The 22,805-nt window shown below is 43.9% G+C and overlaps 1 protein-coding gene across 4 annotated transcripts in view; it reads right to left on the reverse strand.

The window, feature by feature from the left end:
* NUP205 (nucleoporin 205) overlaps positions 1-22,805 on the reverse strand; it is a 558,669-nt gene that overhangs the window by 84,361 nt on the left and 451,503 nt on the right. For all 4 annotated transcript variants that reach the window (XR_003858760.1, XM_029616971.1, XM_029616970.1 and 1 more), the window contains 2 exons: positions 19,948-20,024; positions 10,270-10,398 (listed from right to left, as the gene is read on the reverse strand). Coding sequence is in view for 3 of the 4 variants with exons in the window: in XM_029616971.1 (XP_029472831.1) it covers positions 10,270-10,398; positions 19,948-20,024 (206 nt within the window). In the remaining variant the exon portion in view is untranslated. The remainder of the gene's footprint in view (positions 1-10,269; positions 10,399-19,947; positions 20,025-22,805) is intronic.

Genomic DNA, 22,805 nt, shown 5'->3' on the forward strand with positions numbered 1-22,805 from the left:
TGGCTCTGATTTTGTCATCTGTTGTATAGTGCCCTTATCTTTTATTAAGTCAGTAAAATCAAGTAAATTTTGCAGACCAGATTGATTGAACATAGCGGTAAAAATTACCTTTATATTGAGAGATCTGAGGCTCTTATGGTCCCTAATTGGATGTCATTTCATCACCAATCTGAGGATTTACAATACATTTTGATTGACCATGTTTCTGTACATTACCTACGTGGTGATTGTGAATAACAAATTTTATGCTGGACACCATTCAGCCACAGGGCTTCAATTCAGCAATCAAATGATATACTATGACAGAGGTTCTGTACATGGACTGGAGTCTGAGATTTTAAATTTCTTACATTTTTGATCCATTGACCATTTCTATTTTTGCATAAAAAGACTGTTTTGGATCATGTGATTACTGTCTTACTGGCTAACTTTATACTAATCAATAATTATTTTAAGAATGAATGCCTCAATTGGTCTTTCAAAATCATGTGATTTCTGTGAAAGGGATAATCGTTGAGTGCACTGTTGTCATCCCATTGTAGGGTGTAGAAGTAATGAATCTATATATATATATCTATATCTATATAGATATATCTCTAGATATCTCTCATATAGGCACATATTTAACTTATTTTGTTCTTACAGAAGCGATATCACCCCATGAAGACAGCTTGTGCTGAAGCTTAGCTGAGTTGGGATACGCTTCTTGACATTTGTTCTTTTACTGAATATTCACTGGCTTTTCCACTTAACTACTGAAACAAACTCTGAAAGTATGGCTAATAGACCAGTGCCTGTAATTTGCTCACTCTTTGAGCTGTTTTGATGGCTACGGGAAACACCATATTCCATGTAAGAAACTTCAGGTCCACTGTCTCAAGAGGTTCCATAAACTGAGCCATGACCATTCTGAGGTCCCACAGTACTGACAGTTTATTGATTGGAGGCATGGAATGCCACAGTCCCTTCATGAACTTTGGCATTAAAGGGTGAAGAGAGATTGAAGGTCCGTTCATCTTCTCGTCTTAAGTTGCAGTGGCACTGAGGTATAGCTACATTGACTGAAGAGATGCCGAGGGTGATGACAAAAGATACTGAAGGTGATCTCTTGGACCACAAGAAGAGTCATCCAGATGACCAGACCCATGATATCCTCCCCTAGCTCCTTCCCAGTGCCTTCCACTTGAAATTACTGAATTCCCTGATTGAAAGTCCTGGGAAGGAGCAAGGAGGATATCACTGTGTGCAACATTCACGCCGTGAGGGCAAAGGATGGAAGATTTAGGTGGCAGAGTGTTCTGCCCTCCTGGGTAATGAGAGTCAGAGATACCCTAAAGTGAATCAGAAGCTGAATTGACAGATGGAAGAGGTAAGGTTATCCACAACACAGTCAAGCTGGAATTATGAAAAAAAAACCCCCCCAAAAACAAAAACTCTTGCCCTGTACTTTAGAATCTTCTGAAAAGTTTTGGTGATGAGCGAAATTGGAGGCTACAGCCTTTCCTGATCCACTGCTGCTCTGCAAGATATGCCTCTTCACATCCAAGGGCTGAAACAGGCGATATTCTTCCGCATCTCTTTCCCTGTCAAGAGATGGCAGGGAAATGGACTGATTCAAGTGAAAATCAGAGACCACTTTTGTCAAAAATAAACTGTATGTAGAAACCGCTCCTGGCAAGACAAGGCCTGTAGTTCGAATACTTGGCACACAGAACAAATTGCCACAAGAAACATCGTTTTAAAGGTCAGTAACTCAAGGAAATGTTATGCATTGGTTGAAAAGTAGGATCCACTAAAAAAATCCAAAATTAGATTAAGACTTCACAAGGGCACCAGTAACCGCAAGGGAGGACGAAAATTCTTCACTCCTTTAAAGAACGGGCAACATCCGGATGAACCGACAAGGAAACCTCGGAAACAGGCAAGAGACGCCACCTGTTCCTTCAGTGAAATAAGGGCCAAACCTTTACTCAATCCATTCTGCAAAAATTCCAAAATTAGTGGGATCTTAACCAAACTAGGAAGAACCCCGCCTCGATCTTCACTCCAAGCCTCAAACACTTGCCAAACCCGCAGATAGGCTCAGGAAGTGGAGAACTTTCTTGCTCATAGCATAGCAAGGTGGCAATCACTGCAGTAGAATATTCATGCTTCAGCAATCAAGTCCTCTCAAGGGCCATACCTTAAGACAAAAAATCAATTTGGATCTTCATGAAGAACAGGTCCCTGCTGTAGCAGATCCATTTGTACTGGAAACCGGAGGGGAGAGTCTACCAGGAGGCCTTCACAAATCTGCATACCATGGTCTTCTGGGCCAATCTGGTGCACAGAAGCACCAAACCCAGTGTGACTCTCAATCTTCTGAATCATTCTACCTAACATCGGTTATGGGGGAAAGGCATACAGCAGCTTGTCCTCTGGCCACTCCAGCATGAGGGTATCAATATCCAAAAACTTTGTATCTCTCCTGTGACTGAAGAAGCAAGGGGCTTTCGCATTACGAGCAGTCGCCAGTAGGTCCATAAAAGGAAGGCCCCAGTGATCCATTATTAGCTGAAACACCACGTTTGTCAATTCCCATTCTCCTGGATCCAGACTGTCTGCTGAGAGAGTCAGCTCTTACATTGTTTTTTCCTGTCATGTGCAAGGCTGAAATCCCCTGAAGATGCAGTTCTGCCCATTCCATAAGTTGGGATATTTCCTGTCACACTTGCTGGATATTGGTTCCTCCCTGCCGATTGATGTAAACCACTGTTGATACATTGTCAGACAATATCCAGTCTGCTCGACCCTGCAATCTGTCACTGAATCGCATCCATGTCAACCGGACTGCAAGGGCTTTCAGTCAATTGATGTTCCAGAGAGATTCATCTGTACTCTAGCATCCTTGCGCGGTCAGCTCCTGACAGTGAACTCCCCAACCCTGGAGACTCACATCTGTCGTGAGTACTAGACAGTCCGGTGATCTTGCAGAAACCCCCTTTCTTCGATTATTTATTTATTTATTTATTTATTTAACATTTTTCTATACCGACCTTCATGGTTAAATACCATATCAGGACGGTTTACATCGAACAGGGGTAAAAATAACTAGGTAAAGGAAGAAACAAAGTTACATTAAACGAGGACCGTGAACTTGGAAGCTTAGGTAGCTGGAAGAAAAAAGATAAAGTTAAGTTAAAAGGAGAAATAACAAATTCCGGACTAGTGATAGTTCGGATTAGAGTTAGTCCACATGTTAGAGTTGGTATCCATGCTGTCCAGGTAATCAGAGGAGTAGATAACGTCTAATGTGTATCCCAGGGTTCTGGGAAGGCTAGGCGGAACAGCCACGTTTTGAGTTTTTTCTTAAAAGTTAGCAGGCAAGGTTCCAGCCTGAGTTCAGCAGGGAGGTTGTTCCAGATGGCTGGGCCTGCTGTCGAAAATGCTCGGTCCCTGGATGCAATGAGTCGCGTGGCTTTGGTTGGAGGGGCTTGTAGCGTTCCTTTGGATATTTCTCTCATTGGCCTATTAGAAGTATGGAGTTTTAATGGAATTTCAAGATCGAGATAAAGGAGATCGTAGATGGAGTTGTGTATTAATGATAAAGATTTGTGAAGGACTCTGTGGTTGATTGGTAACCAGTGTAGATTTCGGAGGATGGGTGTAATATGATCACTCCGGTTGGTGCTTGTTAGGATTCTGGCAGCAGCATTTTGTATCATCTGAAGTGGCTTAATGGTTGAACTGGGTAGTCCTGTGAGGAGCGCGCTGCAGTAGTCTATTTTGGCAAATATCAAGGATTGAAGAACTGTCCTAAAGTCGTGGAAATATAAGAGAGGTTTGAGTCTTTTTAATACCTGTAGTCTGAAGAAGCAGTCTTTGGTAATAGTGTTAATCATACTCTTTAGGTTAAGACGGTTATCAAGTATTACCCCAAGGTCTCTAACCTGAGTATGAGTGAGGGCGTGGTTATGTTGGGTCTGTGACTGGTAGTTGTCTTGGTTGGCGGAAATGAGGAGGAGTTCAGTCTTGTTAGCATTGAGGACCAAATTTAAACTGTTGAGGAGACTAGTGATAGATTGTAGGCAGTTGTTCCAGATCGAGAGTGATTTGTTAATGGATTCCGTTATGGGGATCAGGATCTGCACATCATCTGCGTAAATGTAGTGAATAAGGTTGAGACTTGTTAACAGTTGGCACAGGGGGAGGAGGTAGATATTGAAAAGGGTGGGGGACAGGGAGGATCCTTGAGGTACTCCTAGTGATGAATTTGTTGGTGGTGATTCTTTATTATTTATTCCGACCTTGAAGCTTCTATCGCTAAGCTATGATCTGCTTTTGACTACCACTGCAGTTGAGTGCAGACCTCCATCAGCAGGTGTAGCCAAATTGAATAATCTTGAGACTGTGGCATCCATCGAGACAGCAGAATGAGCTTAGGAGGACACATGTGCTATTGCCCACAGCATCACCTCCAGGGTCACCACCATCAATCCAAGCACTTGTAGATAGGAACCACACTGTCAGGCATATTGCATTTGTCAATAGACGCACCCTCACCATCAGCTTCTGAATACGGCCAGGTTCACAATCCAACCTAGCTCTTGCAACAAGGAGGTCACCTTGCATGAGACCTGGAGGCTCTCTTCCAGACTCTTGGCCCGAATCAGCCAGTCATCCAAGTACGGGTGTACCAGGATCCCATCCTCTCTCAATTCCGCCACTACCACCATTAACCTTGGAAAAAGTTCTGGGCACAGTGGCCAAACCAAAAGGTAGTGCTCAAAACTGATAATGCCCAAAAGCGTAAAACGCAGAAATAGTTGATGCTCTAGTTAGATAGGAATATTCAGGTATGACTTGGACAGATCCAGAGACATAAAGAACTCCCATGACTGTACTGCCATTATCACTGAGCACAAGGTTTCCATGTGAAAATGAGTCACATGCAAATGACGGTTGATCCCTCCTTCTTGGGCATAACGAAATAAATGGAATATCCGCAGGCTGAGGAATTTTGACAATGTACACTCCACTGCCTGTCTCTTCTGCAGAGTTGTAGGGAGATACCATGAAGAGGTCCCAAAGAATACTGCGAAACTCCAACGCATAGCCATCTCTTATCACTTCCAGAACCCACCGGTCTGGCGTGATCTCGACCCACCTGTGATAAAAAAAAGAGAGGCAACCTCTTATCTCCTGTTCCTGAAGGTGGGTCGGCACACCTTCATTGGGAAGCTCGGAGTGCTCCACTAACCGAGCCTGCACCCTGTCTGGGCTGCCTGGGATGAAAGGACTGAGATCTACTCAAAGGTCAAGTCCTCTGAAAAGCCATTCCTCTGTAGTGTTGAAAATATCTGAATCCCCTAGTATGACCTCTTGCACTGAAGAAGTGCGGCGTCCGTTTCTTATTCTCTGGTAATCGAGAAATCTGGGACTCACCCCACTTATTGATCATTTTCTCCAGCTCATTCCCAAACTACAGTGAGCCTTTAAAGGGCAACTTTCTAAGGTTAGACTTTGAGGTTGTATTGGCCGACCAATTTCTCAGCCATAGCTGATGCCTAGCTGCTACTCTCGAAGCCAACCCTCTGGCTGAAGTGCGGCCCAAATCACAGCCTGCATCTGCCAAAAAGGCAGCTGCTTATTCCATCACTGCCCTGGAATTCACACCAGATTCATCAATCTCCTGAGAGACCAATAAACAAGAGCAAGCCACCAGGGAACAATGGGAAGCTATCTGCAAATTCATTGCCATTGCTTCAAAAGCCTGCTTATGGATAGCCTCAATTCTCCTATCCTGTGCAACATTTAAGGCTGCTCCCCCTTCTATGGGGTTAGCTGTCCACTTGGTAACGGCACCCACAAGCACATTCACCTTTGGAAAACGTAATTGCTCTTTTGCAAATGGATCCATGGGGTACAGTCCTTACAAGACTTGTCCCTCTTTAAAATTAGCTTCCGGAGTGCCCTATTCAAGTTTAATCAGTTCTAGAATGGCCTCCATAATAGGGAAGAAACAAAAGGCTTCACGCAAAGAAATCAAAATGGGATCTTTCTTTGGCTCAGACATAAATTCAGTCCCAAGAATCCCCAGCACCTTCAATATCTGGGAAATCACAGCCGGTAATTCATCTCTATGAAAGAAACTCAACATAGTTCCAAGCCCGGAGGAATTTCCCCATCTTCCAGGGAGGAAGGATCGGCTTTCATCATCCATGTTGGGAAGGCCCACTCAGATCTAGACTTACTCTGACACTTACCCACAGCACCAGGTGTGCGGGAATCTGCAGCCTGCGATTCAGACTTATTAAGATTGGTTGGGACTGCGCCTGAAGAAAGGACTGAAAACCTTGAAAAACTTCTACCCAAGAAAAGCCAGAGGGATCCATGCCAAAATCAGGGGGCATTGGACCTACACCCATTGAACTACCTTCTCCTGCTGATGAACTAGTTCATCAGCAGGAGAAGGGAGTCCCAAATTTGGGCGTCCCAAATTCAGGCGACACCTCTGGCAGCCCTTTCTCCATTCCCGCACCAGGCTGGGAAGAGGAGGGCTTATTAAAATCAGACAGAGGCAATTCTCCCTGAGCCTCCAAACAGCGGTGACACAAGTTAGAGGGAATGCCAGGTTGGGATGCCCGAATTTGACAAGCATTGGGCAAGATGCTTAGGCTTCTTTGCAATGGGCACCATTCTCTCAATAGTGCGCTCAACATTGTGCCTTGATAAGTGCATAAACTGAGCTCCCACCAGGATGCTCAGACAGTGTGCACAAATAAGCATGTGCGTGTATGTGTGCGCATAACTGGACGCCCTGTAGGTGCTGCTATGCACCTAACTAGGCGCTTGACCAGAGGCATAACTAGGCGCTCAACTTAGGCGCACTGCTGAGCGCACAAGCTGACAGAACTGAAGAGGGTAGGCTTGCGAGCAGAAAAAAATGTGTGAAAACGCCACTGCGGCCTACCATGCGGTGAACAAGACAAGCCTAAGAGCAACCTAATCAAAAAAAAGGCTACTCAATCTGCCAAATTGCCCATGTTCCCTAAGCTCCCCCAGAGGCAGGAAAGACCATCTGATTGGCACGCTAAGCATGGAGACCAGGAGGGGAAGAAGAATCCCTACTTAACTCCCCTTCCTCTCGCTTTCCTCTTTTTTTAAGCAATCCCCAGTAGGAAGATTCATGTCCACCATTTGCGGGAGATTGGGAATACTGGCGCGCTGATATCACTGCAGGGGTATATATACCATGATATCAGCTTTGCTCCGTCTCCATCTACTGGTACAGATGCACAAGCTACTGGTTTTGGATTCACCTGTCTGAACGCTAAGAACATTTTTCCATTTATCCCAAAGCTTCAAATCAATTTCAGTGTAGGGAGACATTAAAGGCAAAAGCAGCCTTGCCCTTTTAGGGAGCAAAACAAAACTAGTCAATGCAACTCTATCAGTAATATCTTGTTCAATACATATCCACAGTTTAGTTTTCACTACTTTTTGCCTATCGATAATAGATCGCAATTAAGAAGCCACATTACCCCACTGAAATTAGGTACCCCTAAACCACCTCAATCTTTCAGTTGAAACAGCACAGCTCGAGCAATTATAGGTGGTCTACACTTCCACATAAATCTAAGTCTTCCAATGCCATAATTTCAAAGCATTGTTCACTACAGTTACTGATATGGTCTGAAAGAAATAGCATAAATGGGGTAGAAGCTTCATCTTGACGGCTGCTATTCTACCCAGCCAAGACAAATTGTACTTATCCCATTTTTCCAAATCTTGGAAGTGAATCCTCAGGACAGTGTCATAAATTACCATAAATAACCCACCCCAAGCGGGTCCAATATGTACTTCTAGATATTTGACCCAATCTCTGGCCCATTTAAAAGGAAACTACCCTGTATAAAATTAACTTGGTCTTCTTGTAATGTCAGATTCAAAATCTCTGATTTATCTTCATTTACTTTATGAATATCTTCATCTCTATCAGAAGTTCTCAAAAGGAGGATTCTGGGCTAGACAGTTAACATCAAGTCATCTGAAAACAATGATGATTTGTAATCTACTTCCCCTCAAGTATTCCTTTAATCTTCTTAGAGTTCCCAACCCTTTCCATAAAGTGTTGTAGCACTAAACCAAATGGCAAAGTAATAGTGGGCAACTCTGTCTAATCCCGTGATCAATCAAAAAGTCCTGAGAATATTCCCCATTAATTTTAATACAGGCAGTAGGACAATCATATAACTTTTCAACCCATTAGCTGCTGTCCCGGGGAAGCGCATGCCAGCAGTCAGCAGGCTCACAGAATCTACTGCTGCTCTAAGAGTTAGGTAGGGGGTAGGGGTCGGGGAGAAGAGGGAAAAAGGTAGGAAGGTTAGATAGGGGTATAGGGAATTTCTCTCCCAGTCCGCTCCTTAATTGCAGTGGATTGGGAGGGAACTGGGGAAGCCCTGCTTGTGTCACCGCACATTGCATTGTAAAATCCCCCCCCCCCCCCCCCCACATGCTTAGTAGCAAACCTTTACTGAACTAGACAGTTGAGTCCATTTGATGCCATTGGATGACGTCACCTTTGCATCATGGCTAATTCATTCTGCTGTCTACAGAGAACCCCGTTTATGGTAAGCAAACTTGTATTAACTTACAGGACGATATAGTAAAAGTCGCGGGAGAGCGCCTGCTCTCCCGACGCGCGCACAGGCCACTCTCCTGTGCGCGCGATTCAGTAAAAAAAAGTATTCAAATTAGGGCCCGTGGTAAAAAGAGGTGCTAGGGACACTAGCGCGTCCCTAGCGCCTCTTTTTTTGACAGGAGTGGCGGCTGTCAGCGAGTTTGACAGCCTACGCTCAATTTTGCCTGCATCGGTTCTCAAACCCGCTGACAGCCATGGGTTTGGAAACCGCACGCCGGCAAAATTGAGCGTTCGGTTTTCAACCCATGAGACGTGGGCCAATTTACATTTTTTTTTTTTTTAATTTTAATTATTTTTAACTTTTGGGACCTCCGACTTAATATCGCCATGATATTAAGTTGGAGGGTGTACAGAAAAGCAGTTTTTACTGCTTTTCTGTGCACTTTCCTGGTGCCGGCAGAAATTAACGCCTACCTTTGGATAGGCGCTAATTTCTGAAAGTAAAATGTGCGGCTTGGCTGCACATTTTACTTACTGAATCGCGCGGGAATAACTAATAGGGCCATCAACATGCATTTGCATGTTGCGGGCGCTATTAGTTTCGGGGATTTGGATGCGCGTTTTCGACGCGCTATTACCCCTCTTACTGAATAAGTGGTAAAGCTAGCGTGTCGAAAACTGTATCGGCCTGTTAGATTGTAAGACCTCCAGGGACAGTAAAAATATCTATTGTACTTGAATGTAACTCACCTTGAGCTACCAATGAAATGCATGAGACAAAAATTTTAAATAAATTAAAAATGGAAGCAAATTGCACATTAATTGTGCACAGATTGAAAAATTCTTTCTTCAATTTGATTTAAATGTGCTACCTATTAGCTTCATGGACTATCCCCTCGTTGCTGTACTACATGAAATGGTAAATAACTATTCCCTGTTTGCCCATTTTACCCCATCCAAGATTTTATAGACTTTTATCATACCTCCTTTTCAGCCGTCTTTTCTTCAGGCTGAAGTGCCCTAAACTCTTTAGCCTTTCCTCACTGAGAAATCATTCCATCCCCGTTATCATTGTGGTCACCTTTCTCTGTAGCTTTTCTAGTTCTGGTATATAATTTTTGAGACGGGGCAATCAAACACCCACAATACCCCAAGTATGGTTGAACTATGGATTCATACAGAGGCATTATGATATACCGTTTATTTTTCATTCATTTCCTAGTAATACCCACTATTCTACTTGCTTTATTAATCACAGCTGTGCACTTGGCTGGGATGCATATTAGGTATCACCTATGGACCAGTTTACTATTTCTTGAATCTGAGTTTTTATTCTCCTCCACTGGAAAATGATCTTTGGCCTAAATTCCTACTCTGGGATTTTAAGGTGGAACTAGCCAGATAGTTGGTCCCAGTCCTTTAAAGTGTTCTGGAATTCTAATCTATATAGTCTTTCACATCTAATTTTACCACGCAAAAGAACAATTTGTTTAATATGGATTTCACTTATTTGAAAAAGAATCAATATATTTTAGGGGAAGAGGGGATAAGAAGGGTGCAAGAGAGGAGTTCTCACTGTCTACTTTATGATATAGAATTAGCACCACCATTATATCTGAGCTTCTCTGCTCTTCGTGTACACTCACCTGCAGCATAGCCAATTCAAATTCATCTTTCCTGCCCACTCTGTCTCCTTGAGTGCCTTCATCTTGAAGTTTGAAGAGACGCTGACGATCTGACCCACCAAACCTACTCAGTAGTCCCAAGCACTGGCGCTGTGACAAGAGACAAGGAAAAAACATTATGCCTAACCAATGGATTAAAGGTGATTTAAATCAAATAAAATGTTAAAGTACAGTATACTGGTATTTCTGCTTAATGCTGTATGTTTGCCATGATGGTCACAAAATTCATGTATTCTTCATTCTTTCAAATGATTTCATTATAGTGCTTGTGAAAGGTGCCAGATTAACAGTTCAAACAACTGACACTCTTTATACAAATAATATTTAAAATAGCTAACAGAAGCAGCACAAGTTTTCCCCCAACTATCCTGTCAAAAGCACTGAATCTGACCATGTTGGGACTGAATCAGCAGATATTTAACAGCCATCTTTGGTCTATCTTTCTAACTCTTCTCCTAAGCATGCAAATTGTACTAGCTCTTCCTGTAATATTGATTATATATATATTATCAGGAACAGACCACAGACTAATTTCAAACAAAAAAATTTGTAATGGTGTCTTGATGAAAACCCCAGCAAGAACTACACAGAAGCTGCCATCTTCCATTTTTCTTTGAACTTACTGTATAATCAGTTTGTCTCTCCTCATTTGTTTGATTGAAAAAAACTGAGTGAGCTTATCAAATGGGAGGTGTTGAAAAAAAACACACACAAAAGAAATCAAGAAGCATATAGGAGACTCCATGACCTACCTGCCAGGATTTCTTAGAAATAGGACATAAACATATATAACAGTATGTCTCCCTCTCTAATACAGAATCTGAAATTTAATTAGATGACAATTCTCACTGCTGTAATAAGTAGAGATTTCATGCCTAAGTTTATAATTTCCATCACCATCTACCTAAATCCTTAAAAAAAAAAATAAAAAAAAGACATTGTTATCCCTTGCACCCCACAGTTATAGTGTACAATAATTTAGACCTGTGGGAATTCTGAGCTACTGCTTAGTGCAGAATTCTCCTCCTGCGCAGAATCTGTGCAGAATTTAGCAGGTCCTGGTGTGCTGTGAGTGAGACTGCCTCCACTCGTAGCACGCCTGGGCCTGCTTCATCTTTGCCATGAGTGGAGGCCATTCTGCTCGTGGCAAAGATAGAGTAAGCCCTGGTGAGAGTGAGTGTGTGTGTGTGTGTGAGTTTAAGACTGCGAGCCTAGGAGGTGAGAGTGAGATCATGTGTGAGGCTGCCAGAGAAGGTGAGCCTATGTGAGGAGATTGTGAAGGAGAGGAAAATTAGTTCTTACCTGTTAATTTTCGTTCCTGTAGTACCAAGGATCAGTCCAGACTGCTGGGTTATGCCTCCCTTCCAGCAGATGGAGTCAGAGAAAAGATGAAAAGCACCCACCATATAACCTGATGTGCCACCTGTGATCCCTCAGTATAATCAATATCAAAGCAGAATGAATAGCTGTCAATATAACTATTTTAATGTAATTCAACAACCAATGACTAGACCAAGACAAACTTAAATGTCTTGAATTAAACTTATATGAACGTCTTAAATAACACCAAGCATGTCGTATAGATGCATAAACTGTGAAATAATCTGCCAAGAGAATACAAACTGCTGTACAGACTCTCCTGCTGATAGGCGGGCGTCTGGACTGATCCTTGGTACTACAGGAACGAAAATTAACAGGTAAGAACTAATTTTCCTTTCCCTGTACATACCAGGATCAGTCTAGACTGCTGGGATGTACCCAAGCTGCCCTAAAAGGGATGGAGCCTGGAGAGTCCGGCGCAGAGCACACTGCTGCCGAAGGTATCCACCTTTGGATTCCGGACATCCAACCGATAATGTCTAGCAAACGTATGCAATGATTTCCAAGTAGCTGCATGGCAAATCTGTTGGGGAGAAACATATTGGCTTTCTGCCCATGATGCTGCTTGTGACCTAAGAGAATGCGCTTTAAGTCCCTCTGGTACTGGGCGCCCGTGACCTATGTAAGCAGAAGCAATAGCGTCTTTCAACCAGCAGGCAATAGTAGCCTTAGAAGCTTTAGATCCTTTCTTAGGTCTGCTCCTCAACACAAAAAGTTGATCCGACAATCTGAACAGATTGGTAACCTCTAGGTACTGTAAAAGGACTCTACGGACATCCAACCGCCTCAGATCCTTATCCTCGACAGAGAATGCTGGCAACTCAATAGATTGGTTGACATGAAATGCCGAGACTACTTTTGGAAGGAATAAGGGTACTGTCCGAATAGAAATTCCCGAATCAGAAATACGCAGAAAAGGCTCGGAGCTCCGAAACTAGTCTAGCCGAACAGATAGCCAAGAGAAACACAGTCTTAAGCGTTAAATCCTTCAACGTGGCCCGCTTCAAAGGCTCAAAGGGAGAGCCACAAAGGCTACGGAGAACCAAATTTAAACTCCATGATGGACAGAGCTTCAAGTGTTTGGCCCCTTTCAAGAAATCTTGCCACATCTGGGTGAGCGGCAATGGAAGCATCCTCAATCTTACCCCGAAAACAGCCCAAGGCTGCTACCTGCACTCGGAGTGAACTGTACGCCAATCCCTTCCGTAATCTGTCCTGTAGAAAGGCAAGAATGTGACCAATTGTAGCTTGCTGTGGGGGCAAAGTCAACCCACGGCACCAAGAATCAAACACTTTCCATATTCGAATGTAGGCTATAGATGTAGAAGTTTTTCTTGCCCGTAAGAGGGTGGTAATAACCGCCTCCGAGTAACCTTTCTTTCTTAATTGTCTCCTCTCATAAGCCAAGCCGCTAGACAGAAGCGGTCTGCCTGATTGAAAAATACTGGACCCTGAGGTAGTAGATTCGGCAGGTGACCGAGGCGCAAGGAACCGTCCACCGCTAGGTTGACCAGATCCGCGAACCATGGTCTTGGCGGCCACTCTGGAGCCACTAGAATTCACTGGTCCTTGGTGAGATTCTATGTGGCATAATACTTTTCCTACCAACGGCCAAGGAGGAAACACAAAGGAGAATGTGGGACGGCCAAGGTAGTACCAGGGCGTCCACCCCTTCCAATCCGTGATCCCTTCTGCGACTGAAGAAATGGATCGCCTTGGCATTCAGACGAGTCGCCATTAAGTCTAGGTGGGGGGTCCTCCATCGGCTCGAGATAAGCTGCATCGCTTCTTTGGATAGCGCCCATTCTCCGGGATCTAGTTGCTGATGACTGAGAAAATCCGCCTGAATGTTGTCGACTCCCGCTATGTGAGATGCAGCAATACGGGCAAGATTGCGGTCCGCCCAGACCATTAACATGTCTGCTTCGTACAGCCACGGGGTGACTTCTTGTGCCTCCCTGACGGTTTATGTAGGCCACGGTGGTCGCATTGTGGGACAGAATCCGTACTGCCCAATGATGGATCAGGGGTAGAAATTCCTGCGGCGCCAGATGAACTGCTCTGGTTTCCAGGCGATTGATGGACCACTTGGTCTGTGACTGTGTCTAGAAACCTTGCGCTGACCTTGACTGACAAACTGCCCCCCCAACCTGAGAGGCTGGCATCGGTCGTCACAATTATCCACTGAGAATTCTCCAGGTCCACCCCTCGAAGTAAGTGATCTGGAATTAGCCACCAATTCAGACTGGACCTGGCCGGTTCCAGAAGGGGCAAGGGAAGTTGAAACTCTTCCGACTTGGGGTCCCAACGCGACAGGAGTGCCCTCTGCAAAGGTCTCATGTGCGCAAAAGCCCAAGGAACCAATTCCAGCATAGATGCCATAAAACCAAGAACCTGCAAATAGTCCCACACTACGGGTGAGGGAAGAGACAACCTGAGACATCAACCTGTCCATCCGCACCAGAGGGAGTGAAACCTTGCCAACAGCGGTATCGAAGCGGGCTCCTAAAAACTCCAACACCTGGGAAGGAACCAATTGGCTTTTGGCACAACTGACCACCCAGCCCAGGGACCGTAGTAGACGCAATACCGAACGAACCATTTCTCTGTGAAGAATCTCCGACTTTGCTCGTATAAGCCAATCGACCAGGTAGGATGTACCAATATCCCTTCCTGTCGAAGGCTCGCTGCCACTACCACCATTACACCTTGGTGAACATGCGGGGGAGCTGTCGCTAGCCCAAATGGCAGGGCGCAAAACTGATAATGTTGCCCCATGATCATGAACCTCAGAAACCTTTGATGGTGCGGTTGGATTCCTATGTGGAGGTAGGCCTCCGTCAGATCCAAAGAAGCCAAAAATTTGCCTTTGTGGACAGCCGCAATGACCAATCTCAACGTCTCCATGCGAAACCTCGGTACTCTCAACGCTCTGTTGACCTGTTTGAGGTCCAATATTGGCCTGAAGGAGCCCTCCTTCTTGGGAACTATGAAATAGATGGAGTAGCGACCGGTCCGGTGTTCGGCTCCGGGAACTGAAACAATGGCCCTGAGAGCCTTCAACCGGGACAAAGTTTGGAGGACAACTGATTGCTTCTGCTGGGGTCCGCAGGGGGATTTGTAGGAAGAGATCCTGCAGGGGCCGAGCAAAATCCAAAGCGTAACCGTGATTTATAATATCTAGAACCCACTGGTCCGAGGTACTCTTGACCCATTCCTCTGGAAAACGCGAAAGTCGACCCCCGATCCGAGGAACCGAGGAATGGGCCGGTGCCCTTTCATTGGGGACATTTATTGTTGTGGGCAAAGGCATGGGTGGCTGCAGCATGCTGCGGCCATCTGCCACGAAAGGAATACGTCCATGATTGTGCTCGGTTAGCCGGTTGTCGAGGGTTATAGGAAGAGGAACCCCTACCAGTCCGAAACAGCATTGTCCCCGAAAACGGCCCCTGTAGGCACCCGGTGAGCGGCCCAACCTGGGTTTGTCCTCCGGGAGCTTGTAAACCTTGTTGACTCCTAACGCTTTTATAAGCTGTTTGGGCTCATCTCCAAATAATAATTTCCCTCTAAAAGGGAAGGAACCCAGTTGAGACTTGGCAAGGCATCCACTGACCAGTTACGTAGCCATAGAAGTCGCCTGGTAGACACCGCCGATGACATAGTGTGTGGAGAAGTACGAAGATGATCATACAAGGCATCAGCTGTATAGGCTACAGCCGATTCCATGCGATTCGCATGCTCGACTTCCCCCGGGGGAAGGTCCTGGGCCGTGAGCATCTGTTGAACCCAACAGAGGGTGGCTCTTTGCATAAGGCTACTACATACTGCGGCTCGTACCCCCCAAGGCAGACACTTCAAAAATCTGTTTAAGTAACAATTCCAGTTTCTTATCCTGGAGGTCCTTGAGTGCTGTGCCTCCCGTCACAGGGATAGTAGTATGCTTTGCTATGGCTGTGACCGCCGAATCAACCTTGGGAACCTTGAGGAGATCGAGCGAATCATTGGGAAGTGGGTAAAGCTTCTCCATAGCCCTGCTAACCCTCAAGGAGGCCTCAGGTGTCTCCCCATTCCTGGGTCATGAGCTAGAAAAGCTTTGGATGGAATGGGAAAGTTTGGGGAGGAGCCCGAAGACTCACCAAAACTGAATCCCCTGGGGAATTATCAGAGACCTCTTGTGGGATAGGGACTTCCAGTTCCTGGAGTGCATGGGAGATTAAGGGGTCCAGTTATTCTCTGCGGAACACCTGCGGATCATCCCCCTCCACTGGTAGGGATGGATGATCCACAGGTGGCATTATCTACCCCCTCACCCCCTGCCTGGGTGGAGGGATCCAGAAGATCCAGATCCGCCGTAATAAGGGGGTCCGATAACCCCACTCCCAGATTCTGCCGTGTAGTGCAGGATTCAGGTCTCCCCTGATCCTTGGAAGCTCTAAAAATGTTATCCTGGCTAGGAGGCTGGAATTCTCCATCAGCCTCAGCTTCCATATATGCCTTATGTAAAAGGAGAACAAGCTGAGAAGAAAAGGGATGCTGTCGCTTTAAGGGCTCCCCCGACGGCATAGGCAGAAGCGGAGCCGAGGCATCCTGCAAGCCGCGCGGTTGCTGAGGACTGAGGGCCGGCGGGGACAGATCTTCCCCCTCTTCTGAGGGATCTGCGTCCATGTCAGCTGCAGGCAAGATGGCCGCCGCTCCCGCGCTGATCGGGAGCGAGGCAGGCCTCTGCCTGACAGCTGACTGCCGACCACGCGAACCGCGTGTGCCCAGCAAGGCCGTCCCCCCCCCCCCCCGAGCCGAATTTGACCTGCGCGAAGGCCCCTTGCCCCCAGGGAGACACTGGGAGCAGAGGCCTTTGTGGGAGAGCCGGATCTCCGGCTCTTCACAAGCTGTACAAGCACTGCCACGCGGCATCAAGAGAAAGTGTAGCAGCCAGGTGGAACTTCACCCCCTCTGGAGTCCCGGGAGACTCTGAGCAGGCAAGGGCTGACAAGAGGAATTAATGAAAGGTAAAAATAAAGTCTTGAATTTTACTTGATCTCTTTATTTATTATTATTTTTTTGTAAGTCAGCCTGTAATGGACAGCCAGGCCATAAATAGTAAAATTAAAACATTTCGGATCTGTCCAAGGAGGGGGAGAGTGAGCAGCCCACCAGTAAGTTTTCCCCCTCTGCTCACCGGGCCAGCAACTCAATTCTCCGGGAAATTAGTTGGAGGGCAATGCCCAACCGTGCCTGCCAGAATAGAGCTGCTGTTTCACTGTAAATTCAAAAAATCCTTTCCCTATTTCTTTTTTTTTTTTAAAGTTGATTTAGTCAAAGGTTGTCTGAAAGAGATAAATCAAACCTGACGGGAACAATTCCCTGGAAATTTAGAGAGAACCAGGACCACAGGTTATGCCTCTCAATCTGCTGGAGTCAGAGAAATACTGAGGGATCGCAGGTGGCACACCAGGTTATATGGTGGGTGCTTTTCTGCTTTTCTCTGACTCCATCTGCTGGAAGGGAGGCATAACCCAGCAGTCTGGACTGATCCTGGTACGTACAGGGAATGTGTATATGTGTGAGGAAAAAGTGATTGTGTGTATGTGAGGGTGCTTGTCTATGAGAGCAGGAGCCTTGTGAGGGTGTATATTTGTGTAAGAAAGAGAGCTTGTGTGACGGGATGGGGGTGTGTGTGAGATAGAGAGGGAGCCTATATGTAGGGGGGGGGTGTGATTGAGAGAAGGAGCCAGTGTGCAGAGGTATATCAGGAAAGACATAGGTAGTCTGTTTGAGGGGATATGTGGGTGCGCGAGAGAGAGAGCGAGACGGAGCCTGTATGGGGGGGGTGTACTAGAGAGAAGGAGCTGTGCGTTTGTGTGAAAGAGAGAGGGACAGAGGGAGCCTGTGTGAGGGGCAGTACTGAGAGAGAGGTCAAACTCTTGGAATGGAGATAGAGTGGAAGGGATTGAGCCTAGAGGGGGAGGGGAGAGATAGCGGCAGGTAGAGAAGTTGGGACCTGAGAGGGCAAAGTGAAAGGAGACTAGCCAGGGGAGAAGGGAAAGAGGGTGGAAGAGACTCTTACAGTGAATTTCTAGGGAGTTTCTGCTTAAAGTATGTAAAACTCTGAATCTTTAAGTATTAACTTTTTTCTGTATTAGATTTTAAATTATTTATTTTATTTAAACATTTTTATATACCGCGGAACACTGAGATCACCACCTCGGTTTACATGAAACAAAGCAGCATCGGAGCTTTACAATGAAACAAGGAGAAAAGAAGCTATCACTTAAAGACTGTCATGTATATTGTGTTTTTTTAAATTTCATTTTTACAGTAACTTTAAATAATTCAAATACATACATATTCATTTAGAAAACATGGATACTTGCATAATTCCAATAAGAGAAAAACAAAACAAACAAAGCAATATACTATATCCACATTAAGTATCATAATATACAGGGAGGATTTAGAACATGGTCTTAGGGCAAAACCATACTAAAAATGCAAATTTCAAATAATAAAACAGTCACCCTGAGTGAACACTACCTACTCTAACAAAGACCCACCATTAAGAGGAGGGAGGAGATGCATTTAGACGAGCGTCTATGAAATCCCTCAACTGTGAGGGGTCAAAAAAGATATACCGTACAGAATTCAAAATAACAAGACATTTACACAGGTGTCTTATAATACAGAGGCCCCCAAAGCTATAACCTCAGGTCTCATATTGAGAAACCTTTTCCTCCTTTCTACTGTGGACTTAGCTAAGTCTGGGAAAATCCAAACTTTCTCTCCTTTTAACAATATATTTTGATGGGAAAAAAAACCAAACGCAAAATATTATTCCTATCTTGCAGAAAAACAAATGAGATTAGTAAGGTGACCCAAGAGAAAGGCTGAACTACTGAATTCTCAAGAAAATCAGTTATATTAATTGAAGTGTCTTGTTGAGTTCTATCTGAGTGATCACCAGCCAGAATCTTCTTAAGAGAAGGTAGATAATAAATCTCCTGAATAGAAGGAAAAGCAGACTCAGGAATTTGCAAGATATCTTTCATATAATTTTTGAACATTTCCAAAGAAGAAAATTTACTATATGCAAGTTCAAGTTTTTGGAAATGTTCTCCAGATTTTCAATTCTGTGAGAAACCAACTAGGAATCAACAATTTGCTAAATTTGCACTTCCTTAATATTGGAGACAGAATCTTCTAAATGAAATATCTTAGTTTCACATTGCCTTAAACGCTGATCTTGATTCAAGAGTTTTGAATGAATATTCAATGTGACTGAGACCAATGAAGACACTGAATGTTCATTAGAGGCCATGACACCCCATAAGCTGTCCAGTGTCACCAAATTCGGTTTACTACCAGCAGGTGTAACCTGGAATTAATTAATGGCCGCTTGAACATCATGTAAATTGGCACCCAAAGTCCCAGAAGCAGAGGGAATCTCAACTGAAGCCATCATTCCAAACGCATTGCCTCAAACTAATTTCTTAGGCTCCTGGAGGTAGAGAGTAGTTTCTGTAGGATCCTGCCTTGTCTCTATGAAGTCAGCAGTGGCACAACGGGGGCATGCTAGGCATTCCAGCTCCGATGTAGCAACTCCAAATTGAGCGGGGACTCCAGAAGGCCTTGGTGTGGACTGCTCCACTGGGCTGAGCGATAGTTCTGCAGCCCCAGTGCTGATCACGTCAGTGTCTGGTGTTGGTGAAGGTAGGGCAGACGTAAACTCCGGCACTGTGGTCTGAAGGTTGCTCCTGTAGCCAGGTAAAGTCTTACAACACCTTTTCTTTCCCCATCTCAAGCAGCGAAAGAAAAGGCACAATAAAGAAAAAGTTGGGAAAAGAAACGTAGAAGCTTCAAATCGTGCGACCGCTCAGGGCGCCATCTCTATATTGTCTTATTTTGATCAATATAAAGAATGCAGAATTTTGCAGATTTTTAATTTTTTTTGCACAGAATTCCCCCAGGAGTAAATAATTGTTTGACATGGAATCAGATTAGTAACTGAGAAAATGATCATTATGCACTACAGTAATTGGTGTTTACCTACAGATAAGGTATGCATAAATAAATTTTTAAGATATGTCATGTTTCTGTCACAAAAAAGCCAGATGTTTCTAAGTAATAACTGCAGTTTAAAAGTGAGAAATATTGGAACCTAGTTCATGGGAAGAGTCACATTCAGCTTGTGACTCTTCCCATGAACAAATGCAAGAAGTTGGAGTTTAATTACTTAAAGGAAAAAAAGCATTAAAATGCCAATACCTGGAAGCGTCCAATATGACCTTGTAACTCCATCAGCAACCCTTCATTTATACCAACATCTAGCTCATTTAACACACCTTATATAAAACAAAGAAAACAGGTCAAAGAGCATATATGAGCAGACGACATTTCCACACATCCAGAAATATAGTTAGCTATGCAGGAATACTGTCCCTTCAACAAAGTTTATATTTCTAAATAAGCTAAAACACAGAGTTCAAGACACCCCTAAAAGATTAAAAGAGAGAGCATTTAAAAATACTTTTCTTTAACATTTATAAAAAACCTGTTTAATCAAATCACTTTTCTGTCCCTTTAAACCCATACTATTTATTTTGACATATTTAGCTCTGAAAATAAAATGTCATCAATAAAACATGATCAACAAAAAAGCAGCAAGCTCTGTAACATACAGTAACTTAATTCTTTGTATGTCAAACTCAAACTAAACCCTTACAAATCTAAACTCCTCTGGCCAAGCTGAGAAGGACACCCCTTACTATCTCTACCCTCCCTATCAGGAACCCTCTTACAACCTAAAGATGCAGTACAGTGGCTGGGTTCAACTTAACTACAACCTTACAATGGAAGCACACATCTCAAAAGATTCTAAAGATCTCCTTCATGTACCTGTGCCATATGCACCAACAGTGCACCTACTTTGAGAAACACAAACTTGCTCCTTTACATATAGTAGCATAGTAAATAATGGTCCATCCAGTCTGCTCAGCAAAGTATTTTTTGGTTTTAATTGCTGTTCCACGCAGGTCACCCTATGGCTTCCTTTTAGGGTTATAACACTTCCCGCCCCCCCACCCCACGTGTCATCTGTTTAGGGTTGTACTACAAAGCTATTCCATGCCTTTCCTAGAAGTACAATGATAAAATTTAGTTCTGCTAGACCAGTCCAAACAAGTGGGTTATGTCCCTCATGCCTGAAGATGAAGACAGAGAAAAGGTGACTTCACTCCCCCTAGAGGGATCTGGTGCTTCCGTCAGCTTTTCGTTATACACCATTCATACAACCCCGTATTTTCATAACAACATTCCTTTATATGAAGATCCCGATTTTTTTCTTTTTATTTTCTTGTGTGTTTAATTATAATTCCCTCACCTATTCACGTGTTACCAATTAAAACATTATTAAAGATGGAGTTGGATGTCTCATTTTGTGACTTTGCTTCACTAGCTCCAAATCCATGGAAGTTAGTGTTAGTCTGCTTTATATATTGTAATCATCGACATTCCACCTACCATCCTCTTTATTTTATTCAAAAAAATCAAAAATCTCCTATAATTTCAAACTTTATCTCAGTCCAGCAAAAAATGCTTCATACACCTTTTTTCTTTTTGTTTCCCGTCAATTACTTAACTTAGTGCTGCATCCTCACTTATTCAATGTCCTCCCTACAAGTCCTTGTTTTGAAACGTCCAAGTTTCTTCTTCAGGGGAGATGAATAATCCGATGTTTCTCCTTTCAATGTCTGCTTTGCACTGTGACGGTGTTTCCTTTCACTCACGTCCCTCTTGCCTCTTATACTCCTCCCAATGCTCCAGAATGAACCAATCACATCCTACCATATTCATCACTTCAGAACGATAGCCAATCCAACTCTTCATTAAGTCCATAAGGAATTACTGAGTTTAATCTAAAAATCCACCTTTGTTCCTGATAATTTAACCTGGTTGCCGGGTCACAGTGCCGTATTTAAATGTGAACGATGTTTAACCAATTTTCGTTTGATCTGCCTGCTAGTTCTTCCAACATACACCTTCGGGCACGGACATATGATAGCATATACCATGTTAGTGGACCTACAATTTGTTTGCTGACGTCTCCTGATATTTACTTTAGATACCGGGTCTTGCCAGGTTTCTCCCTCTATTGTTTGTTCACAGAAATCACAACACAGGCATTTATCATGCACCACATGCCCGAAGGTGTATGTTGGAAGAACTAGCAGGCAGATCATCGTTCACGTATAAATACGGGCACTGTATTGGCACCTATAGTTCAACACTGTTTGGAGACACAACATACGTTTGATGAGTTGCGGTGGACGGTGATTGAACAAGTGACGCAACCAGTGAAGGGAGGTGATCCGGCAACCAGGTTAAATTATCAGGAACAAAGGTGGATTTTTAGATTAAACTCAGTAATTCCTTATGGACTTAATGAAGAGTTGGATTGGCTATCGTTCTGAAGTGATGAATATGGTAGGATGTGATTGGTTCATTCTGGAGCATTGGGAGAAGTATAAGAGGCAAGAGGGACGTGAGTGAAAGGAAACACAGTCACAGTGCAAAGCAGACACTGAAAGGAGAATCATCGGATTATTCATCTCCCCTGAAGAAGAAACTTGGACGTTTCAAAACAAGGACTTGTAGGGAGGACATTGAATAAGTGAGGATGCAGCACTAAGTTAAGTAATTGACGGGAAACAAAAAGAAAAAAGGTGTATGAAGCATTTTTTGCTGGACTGAGATAAAGTTTGAAATTATAGGAGATTTTAGATTTTTTTGAATAAAATAAAGAGGATGGTAGGTGGAATGTCGATGATTACAATATATAAAGCAGATTAACACTAACTTCCATGGATTTGGAGCTAGTGAAGCAAAGTCACAAAATGAGACATCCATCTCCATCTTTAATAATGTTTTAATTGGTAACACGTGAATGGGTGAGGGAATTATAATTAAACACACAAGAAAATAAAAAATAAAAAAATCGGGATCTTCATATAAAGGAATGTTGTTATGAAAATACGGGGTTGTATGAATGTTAAGTGTTACAACCAGTTTGAGTGGAGATTTAAATAATAGTGGCAGTCAGCTTTTCAGCATCCTATATCAAAGCT

Source organism: Rhinatrema bivittatum, chromosome 9, assembly GCF_901001135.1.
Source record: "Rhinatrema bivittatum chromosome 9, aRhiBiv1.1, whole genome shotgun sequence".
NCBI classification, from domain to species: Eukaryota; Metazoa; Chordata; class Amphibia; order Gymnophiona; family Rhinatrematidae; genus Rhinatrema; species Rhinatrema bivittatum.